The 19,332-nt window shown below is 46.4% G+C and overlaps 1 protein-coding gene across 2 annotated transcripts in view; it reads right to left on the minus strand.

Moving 5' to 3' along the window:
* Window positions 1-19,332, minus strand: part of EDRF1 (erythroid differentiation regulatory factor 1) — a 412,080-nt gene that overhangs the window by 67,391 nt on the left and 325,357 nt on the right. For both annotated transcript variants that reach the window (XM_085606261.1, XM_085606259.1), the window contains one exon: window positions 10-159. In XM_085606261.1, coding sequence (XP_085462387.1) covers window positions 10-159 — 150 coding nt within the window. The remainder of the gene's footprint in view (window positions 1-9; window positions 160-19,332) is intronic.

Consider the following 19,332-nt stretch of genomic DNA (forward strand, 5'->3'; position numbering starts at 1 on the left):
CTGGCATACCTGATTCCTCAAACAGCTATGAAACATGGATGCAAGTCTGTGATGAATAGTCGCTGCTCGATATTGGCAAAGGGGTTGTCGAGCTGAAACAGTATCAACATCGCAGTATTTCAATGACTTCTGCATGGCGTCACTGACCTCTCTCTCTACCTGTGAGGAAAAAGCACATAACAGAGATCATGGAAAAAGTGCTAAGAAAATTGAATAGCAAACTGGCATACACTAATATGCATTTCATTTGGACAAATATCACTAGGTAGCAAGACTCCATGAAAGACAGCAAATATTTCCAAAACAATACACTCAATGCGATAAAGATGAAGACAAATTTCAAGGATATTCCTTAATGGTGGTAGAAACTGATAGTAAATCAGAGTGGACCTCATTCTGATCATTCAAAACCTAAAAAGTGTTGGAAAACACGGTTGTCACTCGCAATTCAAGATCACAAGGTTGTAAGAGTATGAAAGGGGACTCCACAATTCCAAATGTTACACTATCTGATGGAGGATCCCCATTCTTGGCCAGTGTACACATAATACACTGCTGCACCTAGGATATAGGAACATGTAGGCCCAAGCAACTTGCAGCAAATTCTTTTGGAAATGAGATAGGATAGGACAAATTAAACAGGGTGGTTTATTACAGTTTAGCAGATGCAGGACATCAGCCAGAAACTCACAGAAATCCTGTTCACCCCATTTAGATTGTATACATGTCTTTACATACTGCCTTTTAGCTGAACTCTTCAGTGCGACTGAACTTCCAAACAAACTTGAATGTATATATTGTGTTTTGTAAAGAGCCATCTGCCAAAAAGGCTTTCAGGAAGGGACATAAGACTAATCTTGGTTTCCTGGCATTACTGCTCTGTAAGTCAAGCAGAAATAAAATGCTACAAATCACAAGCATTTGGAACGAAATGCTGCTTTCTCCGGCTACTGCTATTGCAGGGCATAAACAAATTTCAAGTGGTAACTCGCGTATTACCAGTGAAGTATGTTTGAGAGTTTTTTCCTGAATGCTTCCGGTTTGAAGCATTATTGTTGAAGGGTAACTTGACAACTTATGCAGGAGAAGTTAGGGGAAAAGGTGTAGATGTATGTTCTCTTTAAGTTCTTAGTTATGCAGATAAAATATTGTATAAAGCATGTATAAAGAGAACAGTTTTTAGGTTTAAATATTCTTTATTAAAAAGCACAATAGGACACAATAAACTTAGGCAAAATAAAATACAACCAGTAAACATAAGACTGGTACTTCACCTTGTCTCATCAACCTTGGTGATATACAGCTACCTTTAGAAGTTTGCCAAATCAATGTAAGAACAGGAAAAGTAAGAGGAAAGAAGAGGTTGATGGTAAAGCGTCTGGACTCTAGGGGCAAGACAAACCTAGGAAGGACAAGGAAAACCATCCAATAAGAAGCAAAGAAAGAATGAAAGAGTCAAAATAATGCCAACCAATGGGAGTTTATCTCCCTGGGACTAGATGCCTCTATGAGGGTGCACTGCAACGGCTAAGGATGGTGGAGGGGAAGAGTTTGCTTTTTAATTCTGGGCTTGAGACTACTTTAGCTGTCTTGCTAGCCTCATCTTTTCCAAAACAGAGTGTGAGAGAGAGAAAGTGTGTGTGTGTTGTAACTCCCCCTCCGTATAGTGTTGTCAACTTGCTAACCACACTGCATTAACTATAACTCGGACCTCTACCATGTTCTCATTAATTGTGTCATGTGAGAGGTCATGAGTGGTGTTATGCAGTGGCAGTTGGTGACATATAAACACAGTGGGGCGCAACATAATGTAAAACATACATACGAAAAAAAAAGTACATTAAAACATACATTAAACAGCTAAGAAATAAAAAAAAACAAATTAATCACCTTATCCTGCACCACATCCTCGATGCACTCCAGTTTCTGGCTCCAGAATCCTTCAAGCGCGAGGTGACGTCACACAGCCAAGTACTTTATCCAATCCAGACGCTGCTCTCATGCTGTTAAGCAGCATGAGTGAAGTGTCTGAATTGGGTGGAGCATGCTGCCTCAGCGCTCCAAAACGCAATGGAGTCCTGTGCCTGTTCTCCAACTCAGCTGTCTCAGACAGCTGGGTTGGAATAGTTTAAATTGCACATGCCAGGCTGGCCGTAGTAAGATAGCTGGCCAAACCTACATGCTCACTTCAAACAGAAAGGGCCACTCCTCATTGCTGCCAATCAGCAGCAATGACGCACGGGCCCCGCCCCCACACTCAGTGCAGCAGAGGGTAAAAAATACATTTAGTACCATTTTATTTTTTCCTCTCTCTGCAGGTGCGCGTGGGGGAGGGGGTGACACTCCTCCGCTCCAATGGAGGAACCACTGCTGTTATGAATGCTATGATTTAATACGGTATAAGTGATGTAATATAAAAGGGTATAAGCTGTGAATGGGGAAGGCGCGAGTTATAGTTAATGTAGGCTGGCATGCAAGTTGACAACACTGTGTACGGAGGTGCGTGAGTTATAGTACGTTTTGCTCGGGAAACAAATTATAACTAAGTTATAACTAAAACTTTTCAATTTCTAAGTTTTGTGTAGTTTAAGTTGGTTTTGTATAGAAATAATAAAGTTTTCCTAACTATAACTGATATTACACTTTTGCATTTTTCTTTCAATTTGTAAGCATTACTTAAAAAAAAAAAATGTGTTTATAATCATAACATGATTTTTATTATGGTATTCATTCTCAAAAACATTTTTGGGGTACCACAGTACTGTCGTAATAGGTCAAAGTTCATTACAAGTGTCCGTGTTGTCTGCACAATCGTTTTTCTTTCACTTTCCTTGAAAGTTGCGCAGTACCTCCATAAATTAAAAAATATATATTGTTTACTTAATATATAGATTCAGAGTTTCATGGCTATGTATGGTTTTTAATCAAATGTGTGGTAGTACTGAAAAAGGTAGTACTTGTGAACTATAGGAGTATCAAGCTACTGCTGTGGTGCTTTTGCAAAACAGCATTTCATTGGCTTAGAACTTTTTCAATTGAAAGAACCAGGAAGTGTATGCCCCATAGCCCCACCAAATTTGACATCTTCAAAGGAGAAGGTTGAGCTCTTTGGCTGAGGGAATATTTTTTATTCTGAAGCCACCTCTGTACTTTTGGAGAACTGCAGTCACTGAAGAAGACGATCCTGTGGACAGCAAGTTAATGAGTTATTTGTCCTGAAGCAGTCCACTACTTCTGAACTCTTTTGGCAAAAGAGTTTGGATCTGTCGATATCCTATTTGGAACAGCGACAAAATCGCCATAATTTGGAATGTTTTATGAAAGAATATGGAATTACAATTCTGGTTTAAAATGTAATAGGGCTAGTCATTGTAATTTCTTTTCCTCTGCATCCTCATCCCGCTGGTGACTGCTGGAAGGAATTGCATGGCATATGTTTACTACCATGCATGCTTGATCTATTTCAAATTAACATCAATATAAATCTGCAAGTCCACTCCAAAGAGGTATTGTTTACGGGTCACCATCTTTTAAATTCTTCTCTGCTTCCATATACATGTCATTATTTCATATTTGTAACAAGCTTCATGCCAGGAGGATAGCTTCTCAGCATGTGAAAGAGATGGGACAACAAGAAAGAGTAGGGGACATAAGATCAAAGCTAGTGCCGGAATAGCAAACACGGTCTTCTTTTAACCTTTTTTTCATCATTTGAGGTGTGTAGGTTCTTGGCAAAGAACGCCAGGATGTGAGTTACAAAGACATGAGTGACAAGGCTCTGTTTGGAAACAAAGAAAGGCTCACCCATATTTGAGAACTTCCCTTGAGTAAGTGAAGAACAGTTGATTGAATTAGTTACCTTTGGTGATGTTTTTCTGATAGATACTTATCCCCTCCTGTAGATTAGCCAATTAGAAATATCCCACACCCCATCCTAGTTACAGGAGGCCAGGTGTATCAGATATGCCAAGCAGGCAATCTTTCCAAAGCAAAATCCTTTTGGCCTGGTGAGCCATTTCTCCTTCATTCCTTATCGATGGCAGGAAAAATAAATGTATTTAGAGTGGCTTTAGCCAGAAAAGACCGAATAACCGGGGGCTAGCCAGCCATGATGGCGGACCTGATCTGAAGAGCTCTGCATCGTAGCCCGAGAATCCTTTGGTTCTCCTGCGCTGATTATGGCCATCGTGCCGACCTGCCTGCACCGGAGGGACCCTGCAGCCAGTGTGACCAGACAGGAGTCGTTTGCTGAGCTCATGACGCCACGCTAACTGAAACGCAGCCGATGGACATTGCAGCGCGCCGTGACTGAGACGGAGCTGGAGCCAGAGGGCTTGCTTGTCTGAGGCCACACGCTGCGACCCGGACCGTGCCCACTACTGACTCAGGCGGGATACTGTGCTGTTTCCAAACTGCCTGACACTCACCGCTGCCGGAGGCACTTCACACCGGACTGAGGCAGCGCGGCCTTCCCGTACCCTGCTGCAAGGCCGACTGCCCGTGTTGGAGCCACAGCGAGGAGGTGGAGTTCGTGACTGGGCTGCTCCCTTCCTCGCTGTGTTGAGAGTCTGCAGCGTGTTGCTGGGCCGTGTGAGCCTGGGGAGGATATCGGACGGCGCTGGTAGTGCAAGTTGGAGGTGGACCCGACCTGCAGTGAGGCCATTACTGGAGAGTGCACGCAAGAGCCTGCTGCCTATGCCTCCCTTTCCCTCCCCTTCCCCCTCGAGCGCTACTACTGGGTGCAGTGTTGCCAGATTTTGAGACCCACCCCAAGCCCAAAGCTGCTCAAGTATAAGCTCAATCCAGCCCAACGCAGACCAGTTCCAGCCCAAAAACCAGCCCAAAGTCGAAACGCTCAAATTTTGCAAAAGTAGTCTTCTGAAGACATTTTAAGGATGTATTTAAATTCTATTCAATATATAGATAGTGGGAGGAGGTTAACTGGGCACCTGTTTTAATAGATACTCATTTTCAAGATCACTCAAGGCGCGATACCTGAACAAGACTGAATTCTGCAACTATACACACGACGACAGACCAAGATTTTGGTTCTGTCAGTGGACGACTTTTGAAAACTATTAGAGCAATATATGAATATCTTCGCTAATATACCTTATGGGTTGGAATTATCACCACATTTGAAATAGATTAGGACAAGTGACATTAGAGCCTTGAAAAAGTCGCGGGTTAATATTCCCACTGTGGTGACGAAACACGTGTTGGCTGGCTAAGGACTTGTACGAATAAAAGAAAAAAGAATAAAAGAAACAAAGAACCTCATCACTGTTTGCTTTGTGAGTAAGTGGACTTACGTATGCTACTGCTGTCATTTGTTTAGGAAATAGAGTAACATGTGCTGGGGATTGCAATTTCCTGTCTTTATAGCTTAGGCCACAAGTTTTGGGGAGGCGGGTGGTTCTCTCCACCCTACAGCATATGCCCCTTAGTTTGGCGTGCGTGCAAATCCTGCATTTCCGATCCATGGTGAGTTGCACTAGTCCTGCTTAAACAAGGCCAATGGAGGTACCAATGGGTGAGGCGGACTGGCCTCAAGGGACCTGTGAATTCAGTGACAGTCACTATTGCCCTAGGGTGTGCTGCTTTGTAGGCCTACCTGCAAGACTGGAGGTGAACTTCAGTATGGATTGTGGTGGACGGACCTTCAAGTTGCTATGACTACAGAGCTTCAAAGCTCTAGCTAGGGTTTCTAAGGTCTAGCATGGGAATGTGCTTCCTCAGGAGAGCGGTCTGGTGGACTTTTCATGAAGACTGAACCTGGTTCCCCAGTACCAAATTCGGCAGCTCTGGCCATAGTGTCACATCCTTTGTCCCAGTGAGAGCAACTAGCACTGCCTTCAACTACATCTGAATTGTGACCCGCAATAAATACCTGGATGAAATTCAATTCAAATTATGCACAAGAGCAATATGCTGCCTGAAAATAAAGTAACAACATCCTGGAGCTTCACAGAGAATGCAAGATTAAGTAAAGCATGTGAAATGTAAGCAGAGCAACATGGTTATCACCTTAACACTTTCATACTCATTTAGAAATCAATGAGTGTTTTTGCCTGAAATGTTAAGCACATGACTACAGGGCCCGGCAGGGACCGTTTCAATGTCCATTGCTTAAATCCCTACAAAACATACGTAGTATGGTTTAAAAAGACCACATCCCTGAACACAGAACAGTAGTACACATTTTATAAACTAAAATAAGGAAAAGAACTGATAAGAATCACAATAAAGAACTATACACTCCAGTCATCAACCCGGTATTGCAGAACCTCCTGGAATGGTGCACTAATACACCCAGGGAAAACAATGTTGTTCAATCAATCAATCAATCATAACATTTGTATAGCGCGCTACTCACCCGGAAGGGTCTCAAGGCGCTGGGGGAGAGGGGTCCGTTCTGCTCGAAAAGCCAGGTCTTGAGTTGCTTCCTGAAGGAGAGATGGTCCTGGGTTAGCCGAAGGTGGATGGGGAGGGAGTTCCATGTTTTGGCAGCCAGGTAGGAGAAGGATCTTCCTCCGGCGGTGGCTCTGTGGATGCGTGGAACGGCGGCGAGGGCGTGGCTGGTCGATCGTAGCTGGCGGGTGGGCGTGTAGAAGGTCAGGCGGTTGCTGAGGTACTTGGGGCCCAGGTCGTGGAGAACCTTGTGTGCGTGGGTGAGGAGTCTGAACGTGATCCTCTTGCTGACGGGGAGCCAGTGCAGGTTTCTCAGGTGGCCGGAGATGTGGCTGTGTCGGGGGATGTCCAGGACGCGTCGTGCAGAGGCGTTCTGGATGCGTTGGAGTCTTTTCTGAAGTTTGGCTGTGGTTCCGGCATAGAGGGTGTTTACATAGTCCAGTCAGCTGGTGACGAGGGCCTGGGTGACCGTCTTCCTGGTTTCCGTGGTGATCCATCGGAAGATCTTTCGGAGCATGCGCAGGGTGTTGAAGCACGATGATGAGACGACGTTGACTTGTCTGGTCATCGAGAGGGAGGAGTCCAGGATGAAGCCCAGGTTGCGTGCGTGGTCCGTTGGCTTGGGAGTGGTGCCCAGGGCAGGGGGCCACCAGGAGTCGTACCAGGCTCAAAGAATTACGAGAAAACGAAAGTAGCGCTTCAATGGTAAACTCTGTTAGGTGGGCTAATGTGTTTGTGTAAGAATAAAACCAATCTGGCAACTTTGCAACTTCTGTGTAATGCGTTATTCAGTTATTTATTTTTCCTATTTTGCACCTGTTTTTTTCTCTTTGTCCTGAGGCTGCACTTTGGAACAGAAATATGTAAGAAAGACATTTCCAACAAAAGTGTTTCTTTCTTTTTTGTAATCCATTTCACAAGGGGATGAATGAAGGAAGGTAGAATGAAACCGAGGATAAGAGACGTTTAGTGAAGCACGGGTTTCAGCAAGTGAGGAGCTGAGAGAGAGACAGAAAGAGAGGGAATAAAAGGAAGAGGGGGCAGCTGACCGCGGCAGCGCAGAAAAAATGGACACTGCCTACACTAATCTCACCTTAATACACCGCTGGGCACCAAGGAACTCCCATGCTCAACAGAAGTAGGCTGCAGGGTAGGCAAACAAGCCCTGCCTTGACACTCGTGACTCCTCGTCTCTGTCACACTACAAGCAATTCATTCTGGCGCTACGGTATTGAAGACACCGCGTTTGTCAATCACTAGGAAAGTGACTCACTACTCGAGCCTAGAAGCCATCGTGTGATTATCAGAAAACGCAACATTCACAGCACACACGTAATCTGGGAAAGTTAACTCTGGTAAAACACCAACACAAATTTGCAGTACAAAAAACAAGGGAATTAAGTGAAGACGCCACCATCACTCACTCACAATGTGCAATTTAAGTCTCAATGTATAATAAAAATAAAAACACAAGGCTAATAAACTCCCGCCTTTAAACTAGAACCCGTTTGAATAACAACCGGAGTCTCCCTCCGCATCACTGATCACTTGCAGTGCCTTTTATTTGCCCACTTCGATATCAGCTAGAGAAACTTTTAACCAGGTAACAATAGGAATTAATGCCATGGATTATCTCACGCTGCGCCTGCAATGCAAATCACCTCAGGAAAAAGATGTTTATATTTACACCATTGATTAATCTATGAAATGGATTAAAGACTTCTTAAAACAGGTATAATTACGGACCTTAGACTAGCAAAGTCTCTTAAAATATGTTCAATAACTATCAACTCGCATTTGTTCGTATGAAAAGTTACAAAAAACTTAAGCCCCCACTCAAAGGCCAATAACGCTATGGAAAATGATTAAGAATAAATATTTAATCACACATAGTAAATATATAGGCTACTGTGGTATGTTACAAATATGAAAACAAGATTTGTATCGTCTTTCAGCTCGGAAAAGCATGAGAAGCAAATGAAGGGTACTTTTAAAGGGAACCATTTGTTATCACCTTCATATGCGAAACATATCGTCATAAAATGCTGAACGAACACGCACTAAACCACCTTAAAAGGAACATTGTCAGACTCCAAATGCCAATCACTGAAAACTCAAGTTTAGCCAAAGTCACTTCACATGAAGCTGGAATTTAGATCTTACATATTATCAGGCTAACTACCCTCCCGGGTGTCACCCGCACTAGTTCACATGGGGGTACAAGGGTGCACGTGCTCGCTCAAGGAGTTCTTTTGTCACCTGCAATGGTGACTACTACTACCAACGCAGAGAGCCTACTTCCTCCACACCACCTTGGCATCCCCTACATTCCTTACCTCACACTCCATGGCTTCGCTTCAACTCTCAATATCCTATCCTACCGCTCACGCACCGCTTCCTTCTAATGCACCTGCATCTCAGAGGACGGTGCGCACCTGCCCGCGCCAAAAGGAGCATGTTACGTCAGTGGCAGGCCCTGGCTGGTCAGTCCTCCTCCAATGAGCAGAACTGCTGTATTGATGTTAGCGCGCTCATTTGCCACACTGGACCTTCTGCGCCACGGTGATAGGTGCACGCCACAAACTCATCGTGGTCGGTGCCGCCCACAGCCAGTAAATTGCACACACTGGCCTAAATACAGCCCAAAAAGTATCCCCCCGCCAGGTATGAGTTTTTCCCGCACAATTGGGAAAAATGTCGCCCAATTGTGCTGGAAATAGCCCAATCTGGCAACACTGACTGGGTGATACCTGAACTACGAGGCAACGTTCGCCCGCACTGCCCTGTGGGGTAGCCCCCTTTTACCCCCTGTGTCTGTGCCTGATCTGCGGGGCGAAGACGCTCCTGCGTGATCTGAGTGTCCTGATCAGCCGGATCAGAGGGCGATTCAAAGTAACACTGGTGCCCAGGAAAAGCTGAGCCAACACTGTGCAAGGATCCAGACTTGAGGCCAAAACTGAATGCAGCATACCCACACTGGAGCTGTAAAATCCCACTGGAGCCTGGACAGATCAATCCCATCAACCCAGGTGAGAAGTGCAACTGCGCGCTGTGGGAGGTGTGGGCCGGATCTACCCTGGCTGACTGAAGTGGTGCCTAGTGGGTCGACTGGCGCCAGGGGTGGAGCACCCGGCTGAGAGCGGATTAGGAGTACCGGCAGGCCAAAAAGTTGTGACTATGCATGGAGGCCTCATGCTGCGTATCATGGGACTGCTAAGAGATGCGGATTAGATTAAATTATGTGTCTGAAGTCTGGTTATCACTGAGGGACTAGAGGGATCTCACGCGGGAGTAGTGCGGCGTACCGGTCTGAACTAACCAAGTCCGCTACCGGCAGTGCCTCAAGTGCCCCCCCCCCCTCCCCAGACTGTCTATTAGCTCATCCTTGGCTCACAGGGGAGACCTGCTAGCACACCGGAGCCCGTGTAAAGGCTTGCAAGGTAGGCGACGCACGGCTAAGGCTTCAGTGGTCCATTGTTGCAGCTGGGCCGCACCGAGGAGAACTACAAGCGTGTGGAGTCACAAGCGCCCGGGCCGTGGGCGCCAGACGCCATCCTCAACTTACAAGCCTTACTTACAGCCCTTGATCGAACACATAAGCGGAAGCCCTTTACACTCTCATTGAGCGGTCATAAGCCATCTGTGGTATGTCATGGGCAGAAATCGGACGGGTACGGGAGTAACAAATCCTCCATCAACTTCAAGCCTCATGTGGCCGGCTCAGTCTGATGCAGCAACTGGCTCGGGCCCGTCCACACAGGAAACAAAAATAGACTCGGTGCTCCAGGCAGTGACAGGTATTGGGGAGAACCTAGTGCAAACCAGAGCGTCCTTAGAAAGCCGCATAGACAAGATCGCATCGGACTACACTCTCCTGCATGCAGATCACACGAAACTGGTGGCAAAAGTTGGAGAATTGGCGGTGGAAACTGCAGAGATCGCCCCAGTCACTAGAGGATTGTCTGCAGATGTGCAACAACTCACAGCACGACTTCGGTCACTAGAACACAGGGTGGATGATGCGGAGGGCCGCTCCCGCCGCAATAATGTTCGCATTGTGGGGCTGCCGGAAGGCTAGGAGGGCCGAGATGCAGTCACCTGCGTTGAGTCCTGGATGAAATCCCTGCTGCCTGCTGATTCGCTCTCCCCATACTTTGCAGTGGACGTGCAGATAGAGTGCCGTCCGGCCGGTCGCAACCTGTTACACGACCTCGCCCCTATCTAGTCCACCTGCTGAACTTTAAAGACAGACGTGATACTCCACGAAACCAGGCGTCTGGAATCCATTATTGTTGACAACTCCAGACTATGCTGCGGGGGTACAGAGGCAGTGCAGCAACTTCCTCCCTGTCAAAAGACGATTACGTGAACTAGACATTAAATGCTCCCTCATATTCCCGGCCCAGCTACATGTAGTCACAGATGGTTCCACTCACTTTTTCAACGACGCAGATGTGTGGGACTGACTTGAGTCCAAGGGCCATCATACCTCGCCAAGTCAGAGAGGAGAATTGGGGGAGTCAAAAAGAGAGGACGCAGAAGCCGTCGTAGGCGACACAGGTCACGAGCTGTGAGCTCGCCTAGACAACTGAGGACGGCCCCTGACCCAATGCAGGCACTCCAAGAGAGACAGGGTGTCCTCGAGGCAGTGAAGAACATGAAAAGCAAGTGGCCCAGCAGGGACTCTGACACTCCTTCGGAACACTCGCTGAGCAGCTGCAGCTTGCCGGCATAAGGCCCAATGAGGAAGGCTCGCAGTCACTCCTGGTAGTGACGCCGCTGACTGCAGATGATTTAGTGTAATAATGTGATGCATTTGATGTCTTAACATGCATGCAGTTACGTCAAAATGAACAGCCCAGCATCTCAAGTCAGTTAGACATTTCATGTGGTATCCAGCTGCCATAGGCGTGGGATACACTGGGCCGTACCGTATCCCCTCCACAGAGGTGATGGACGCCTGGTGCACCACACAGAATTGACACACCACAAATGTTTACTTATGTCAAGCAGGCCCACAGCGTTGTGGTACCCTTGCTATCCATGCACAAGCAACCTCCACCCCGACATGTTTGAATCGGCATACATAGCCGACAGTTGCGGCATGGCATTGTTAAATGTTTGGGCAGATATCTGAGATTCCTCTGCTCTACCCAAGTTCTAGCTCATACAGCTCTCCCTCATGTCAGCACTGCGACGCAGTGTTCACACTAATTATTACCGTCCACACCGCGCGCTTAACTGCACTGTGCGTGATCACCTACAACTAGGGACACCAGGTCAGGTGCGCACAGTACCACACTCCACTCTTGAAGTATGGCACACACCAATGTAATTACCTGGAATGTGCGGGGACTACACACACCGTCACGCAGAAACATTTATGCGCATCTTAAACGCCACAAAACACACATAGCGTTCCTGCAAGAGACGCACATAGCGCAGCCTGAGATCTGTAGACTGTAGCAGCAATGGAGATGGCAGGTTCTGGCCACAGGCTATTCCTCATATGCCAGGTGGGCTCTAATTTCGATCAGGCCCGGGACTCTCTTCACGCCAGAGGGGACCAAGATCGATGCCTATGCCAGATATGTCCTATCTAAAGGGCAACTGAATGGGAAACATGTAGTGCTAGGCTCCATTTATGCCCCGAACACAAACCAGGGTGCCTTTTGGGCTACGCTGTCTGAAATACTATCGCGCTGGTGCCATGTGCCATGTTTGCTCGGCGGGGATTTCAACGCGATCCTGGACACCACCATTGATCGGTCTTTCCCTCCACTGATGCACACCGATGCAGCGTCCAATGCACGTGGTATGGGCAAGTGGCTGCGCCGTAGGGGTCTGTCCGACATCTGGAGAACACTCAACCCACAATTGCATCTTTACTCCTTTTACTCTCACCCGCATGGTCTACATGTCCGTATTGACTGGTTTGTTGCGTCTCAACAGGTACTGACACAATGCACCACAGCAGATTAAATGGGTAAAACGTGCTCAGATCACAACCCACATGTGCTAAAGCTGCAGGGCAAAAAAGAGGGGCCCACCACCGGCATCTGGAGACTGCAACCCCTAGCTTTGGAAGACCCCCCCCTTCAGGCAGGCAATAGACGAGGCGATAGGCACATACTATGAAGACAACACTGGCTCCGTCACGCACTTAGGGATGCTATGGGATACGGGTAAGGTTGCGATCAGAGGGCGGTGTATTGGCTTATGCTGGTCCATTAGTAAGCAGCTTGATGGTGAAATAAGTTGCATCGAGCGCACCCTCACTACTCTAGAGGCCGAATTGGCCAACAACGGAGATGTGCAGCTGGTGCTGGACACGCAAAGGCGAAAACACATGGAGGTACTAGAGAGGTTGCGATGCCTAAATTACACTTCACACGCAGTGCGTACACATGCTGCAGCTGACAGGGCAGGCAGACTAATCGCACGCTTGATCCGTCAGGAACACGCCCAGACACCTATATTGGGCTTGCAGTCCGCCACTGGTCAAATACTCACCAAGCTGTATGATATACACAAGGAATTTGTGATGAATTACACCAACGTTTATAAATCAGTATGTAGCGTAACCACCGAGGAGCTGGACTCCTACCTCTCTCCGCTCCCCCTGCGGCAAATCACTGCTGATCAGCACGGGGAGTTGAACAAGCCCTTCTCTTTGCTGGAGGTACAGGCGGGGAAACACTCACTGGCCACTGGTAAGGCTCCGGGACCTGGCGGCTTCCCTGCTGAATACTATAAAGCATATCAGCAACCAATGGCACCGCAACTTCTTTCCATGTATAACGACGCGCTGGAGTCGGGAGCCCTACCTAGCACTCTACGCGAGTCGCTGCTGGTGTCGTTGCCGTAGCCAAACAGGAATGCGGAGCTACTGGGCTCATACCAGCCGCTTGCACTCTTAAATACGGATTATTAAGTTTTGGGAAAACTGTTGGCGTGCAGATTAGCTCCACTGGTTCCACAGCTGGTGCACGCGGACCAGAACGGGTTTGTGCCAGCTCGCAGCACGTCTCTAAACCTCCACTTCTTCTTTAGAGTGGCTAATTATGCCTGGGTGAACTGGGATCAATCGGGATGCCTGGTGTTGGATCTAGAGAAGGCGTTTGACACTCTGGAATGGGGATTCTTGTTTGCTGCGCTCCGCAGATATGACTTGGGGGAAGAGTTCCTAAGACGAGTGCAACTTCTATACACCCAGCCGGTAGCTAGAGTCAAAATTGTCCTTCATTTATCAGGCCAGATCCCAATCGGGCGGGGTACGCGGCAGGGCTGCCCACTCTCGCCGCTGCTATTTGCGCTGGCCAACAAATCGTTGGCTGCGTCACTGCGTAAGGCGCAGGATAAATGGGGTATCCCTTTGGGTGACGTTATCCATGGTGTTTCACTAAAGGCGGACAACCTCCTTATTTACCTCAGGGGTGTTGGGTCATCTTGTGCCTCGATAGAACAAATACTCTTTGAATTCGCTCACGTTTCGGGACTCCATGTAAACTGGGACAAATCGTGCCTGTATCCTTTCTCGGAGATCACACTGAACCCCCGATTATCTCTCAGTGGCAAGCCAATCCATTGGCAAGAGTCAGCTTTCCAGTACTTGGGAATCCTCATCTATAGAGAGCCAGCTGACCTGCTTGAAGGTAACCTGGTACAAGCCATCACTGCGATACGTGGGCAGATGACTTTCTGTGGTACCCTCCCTCTGACGGTCATGGGGAGGGTAGCGCTTCTTAAGATAGTGGTACTCCCACGACTGTTGTACCACTTTTTAAATGTACCCCCATGACTCAAGCCAGCGCTGTTCCAAAACTTAGAGCTGGACATCCGCAGATTGATCTGGGGCAGGTCGCGTAGCAGAGTGGCGCTGATCAAAATGTACCCTTCAATGGCCTGCGCGGGCCTGTCGTTGCCCCACATGGAGTAATACTATCTCGCAGTGCTGCTTCAATGGGTGGCAAGATGGCTTGATGCGCGCCAACTGGAGGATTCAGCGACTTGTGCCCCGGGAATCCTTAAGAATACATACAACACAACGACTAGAGTCCCTTCGAGCCCATTGGGACGCAGATTTGCAGCGCCCCAGCACTGACCGCGAATGGGAAGATATTCTCTGAGGCCCCACCTTATCCCTCGCAATGCTAGATTTCGGCTTGTACAATACTAAATAGTACATAGGGCATACTTGACCCCAGCCAAAATAAACAAATATTTCAATCGTGCTGCTGCCAGTTGCCCTTGCTGTGGCGAGCTAGGTGGGGACTTACATCATGTACTATGGCCCAGCACATCCATACAGACATATTGGGAAACAGTTACCAGAAAATTGGCACAGTGTACTGAGCGCACGCTTACTTGGTCGTGGGAGGTGTGTATCCTGGGACTATACAAGAGATTTCGTAAATACAAGGTGACATCCTGCTACATTGACCTAGTACTAATAGTAGTTACGTGCTTCCTTACAAGACGATGGAAATCCCCGGAGCCCCCCTCGATGAAATCCTGGTACCGTTCGCTAATATGCTGGGCGCAACCGAAAGCTTGGCGCTGCGGTGAGAAGATGCAATAGGCATTAGAAAGCAACAGATGGTGGTGCAGTGGGAAGCAATACTGGCGGACTTTCGCGCCCTATGGCAGAATGCCTTTGAGGACTCAGGTACTATGTCTGAGTAAACGACAAACTAACAGCCGGAGTGTCAGACGGAAAGCGCATGACGAGCCAACGCATAAGGTATAGCTGCAGCCCTGCGCGTCGCATGGAAGGGCTATATGTTCCAACATCACCCCCCCGTCGACATACACCCAGGTCTTACAATATGTTGCAGAATTCTCATACATCAGATAGTGGGCAGTCTGACAGAGGCATGCACCTGTGCACTAGCGCAGCCATGTCCAAAGTGAATGCGCGTAGACCAACAGCAAGGCAGTTAAGATGCACTACTATAAACACCTTCAGTTCATTACATGAGAGGAGAGAACTATATTGTTCACCATGTTGTCTCAATGTTATGTTGCAAACTGTTTAAAAAAAGAAAGAAATTTGGTTTACATGGTAACATATTGGTCTGTACAACCGCTCAGACTACCTGTTGATTTTACCAGTGAAGTAAGAAATGGAAGAGGGGCAAGAACCCTTACATTGTTATGTAACTTCTGAGCGATTGTGTACTACAAAATGAGAAACAACCATTAACAAATTTACACAAACAAAAAAGACCGATTAACCGGGCTAGAATGGTTGTGGGTGGCTCTTGTTACGGACAGCAAGAGTCCATTTGGCTGACATTGCCTTATCTCATCCCAGAAGGTTTCAGGAAAGGTGAAACCCGTCAGGTCAGCAGGAGGGTGTCGTCCTGTTGAGCTCAGAGCAGGCTCCCCTTGAAAAACCTCTCCAGTTGCACTCTTAGGATGAGAGCTCCTCAAATGACCAGATACAGTAAGCGCAAAATATGGTGTAACAGATGTAGCCCAGCTGGTCAACTGTGAGGACTCTTGTGGCAATAAAATCAGGGAATCCCATTCACTCTTGCCCCAAACAAACTCCCACCCCAGATAGATTTGGAGACTTTAGCGGTGCAAGAAGAACTGCTAGCGATTAAAAGCTGGCCTGACTTGTGAAGTCAAAGACAATAGATGGAACTGGGTGGACAGTAACAAATTGTGGCAACACCCAAGGCAGTATACAAATTTCCCATTTGTGGACAGATATCTTTCAGAGGTTAGAAGATGTAGGTTGGTGATACAGAGGTCTGTACAATAAGCAGAGTCCATAACACCAGTTACCAGACTTTAGGGCTTGTTTAGGGTTTGGCGAACAGGGTACTCCACCACAGATGAATACCCATGTCCACCAAACTGAAGGTCCCACGTGATCTATTCAGTCAGACGGACCCCCATGTTTCCGGGAGTGGGGACCCAAATGCCTCTGACAGTGGCATCATTAGACTGATGGCTTATAAACTCTGTAGGTTTATCAGTCTAAGTATTTCAGATCTTCTGCCCTATTTAAAGCAGAAAGTCCAACCAACATTTTGTCCTGTTCAGGACAGTCATGACTGGTAGTCCCACACAGAAAAAAAAGGATGTCTCCCCACACCATAGAAGAAAAATCCCAGGGAGTCAGGACTACTAGCTTTTTTTTTTCCCCCCGCTTTGGGAGTTTGTTTTTGTAAAACAAAAAAAGTCTGCTGAGTGGCCACTCAGCAAACTTTAGCTGTGAATGCATGGAGATTCTGCTAGGCATGTGAATATATCTATCCATAACTGGTAGTAGTCCGCCAGGGAAGCAAAGTTTATTAGGGCTTTAGTTAGGGTTTGGCAGATGCGGTTCATCCAAGCAACAAGGACACTTCTAAGTCTGAACTGCAACTTCAAGGAATTCCAAAAAAGGGGGACCTATCTCAAAGGCCTAAAGAGTCCTCTCAGGGGTCAGAAGCTCAACCTACATGTTCTGTGTAGGACTGTGGAGGAAAGTGGATGATATCCTGAAGATGATGATGACAATGGTTACAGACTCAGCATACTGAAGTGAGAAGCCAGATCTGATTCAGCAATAGTCAGAAGAGCTAAAAACATGAGACTGTCATTTTAGAGAGAATGATAAGGTTATTTTCATGTCTTTAAAGTTGGAGACTGGACTACATCAGGTGACGTAACACCACAACATAATAATAATAATAAAGATGGCATAAAAGATGTTCCTTGAAAAGAGGTCACCCCCATTCACTGGTGAGAAACAGGGAACATCAACTTTGCAAGAGTTTCCAGGTGGAGGGAGCAGAAGCGTGCTTATATAATAGACCCACACAAGTGACTGGAACTGAAAACGGAGATGACATTCCTATGGCAGATGGAAAACAGGGGTTACATGAAGAAGGTGGAAGGACAGGTAGCACAGAGTGAGGTACTAATGCTGAACAAACAAACGTACTGCTAAAAAAATTGCTGGGGTGAAATATAAAATTATGGTTCAAAGAAATGAGTAGAGGGTCGCTTTGGATACAAGATGGAATTATGTGAAGCAAATATTTTACCTCTTCCTCACCACCCTGATTACTCATGGTCTAGGAGGCAGTGTATTAGTAACATAGGCTTAGAATAAAGTTATGTAACAATAAAAACCTGTGCTTTGCCTTTAACACTAATATGTGTTGTTTATACCAGTGTGTTTACCTACTGTTGGTTTTTTAGCAATTGTATATCATATTTCTAGATTAAAATGTCCCCTTATTGAACTGTTAAACATGTCAGATGCTTGGTGTATGTTGGTATGGATGTGGTATTAGTTTAGCATGAACTTAGTCAAATGGCAGCAGATCTTGTAACGCTCCACCATATGTAACTACTGCCAATCCATGAACACGATCAATATGCCATGACAGCACCCCTTTATGTGGAGCTACCCAATGAGGGTTTTACCACTGTGTCCTGTGCCCCTGTAAACGTTTTGCTGTGATGGATGCGTGAGGGTTTACCCGCCTCTGCAAGCTCCCAGGATGGCACAGAAGGATACAGAAGCTCAGGAATCACAGGATAAACACACTTCGAACATACCACAAAATCATGAGTCCTCAGCACAGAAATAACGCAATACATCACTTCACGTTCCTACAGAGAAACCAGATGTAACTACAGATGTCCTCTAAAAAGAGATTTAATTACTAAGAACACCGCTGCTCAATGAAGTTCATGGAATGATGGTCCCAAGGAAGTTCTTTTCATGTACATCTCCAGACCCTTCACTGGAGGCTTCAAGTGAATTCTCTTCGATGATAATTATGTCACTGCTTATTCTTGCAGCAATCTATGCTGGGAAGAGGAACTCTGCATATTTATCCTAGAATCACAAGCTGGGTGATTAATTGCCCCACTATCAATGCCAATTCAATTTGCATTTAGGGATATTTAGTCGAAGTTAGTTATTTACTAGTTATGTTCCAAATACACACACTAGTTTCGCCATTTTTGATGTAGCCATTAAATTGTGTTCGCAACTCGTACCCCTGTCATTCAAGTCAGGTGTTTCAAGACTACATGGGTTCAAATAGAGCTGCATCGAACTTGGCAGCACTATGCTAATCACCAGCTGTGGGTTAAACAAGCTGTTAGGTGCAAATCTGCAGACAGAACTTTTGACAAATGTTTCACCATAGGTTTTGGGAAAAGAGTTTCCTAGTCAGGTGTCTTCTTATAGTATGAAATTGTTGGATGGTGCATCATTAATAAAAGGGTGTTGGAGAACTTACGCAGCCAGAAGCAAGGGAAGATTTAAAGAAATTCTTTATCCTAGGTGATCGAAAGTGCTTCCCCATCAATCTACAATAAGGCATTGATAAGTATATAACATTGGCATTCTACGTTTTTGTTGCATGTTTACAGATCTATCTTCACACTGATGGTATGGGCTCATTGACGCTTCCAGCACCATCCATGGGAATGTTTTGAAGTTTTTGTTAACAAATCTATCCTTTGATGCTGCGTTGCCCATGAAGAGAGTACTAGCAAACGGTACAATAGCACATAGAGGATGGTGATGAAATGGTGTATTACTTTTGTTTGAGGGATTATGGATGAGGTTCCCGTGCACCTCAAACAATTAGGCCATAGTGTCAAGACACCATTAAATACACTTCAGGACTACTTGGGAGTCCCACAGGATTTCAGTCCATCTGAAGCATCATCTGCATAAGAAGCAACCTCTTACACTCAGGACTGGACTGGAAACCAAAACCAGCCACACACTTCAAGAAGGAATGACCTGAAGTGGGTAATGGGGAAAGCTGGGTCATGGCAAGCCATCCTGTTATGAAGGCAACTCACTAGCTTGGAGCACAAAGGTTTATGCCAGAGTGACAGAATGGCCTGTCCAGTTCATGTTACAACATATACAGTATAATTAAATAAATAATC

This window comes from Triturus cristatus, chromosome 1_2 (assembly GCF_964204655.1).
Source record: "Triturus cristatus chromosome 1_2, aTriCri1.1, whole genome shotgun sequence".
In the NCBI taxonomy this organism is placed as follows: domain Eukaryota; kingdom Metazoa; phylum Chordata; class Amphibia; order Caudata; family Salamandridae; genus Triturus; species Triturus cristatus.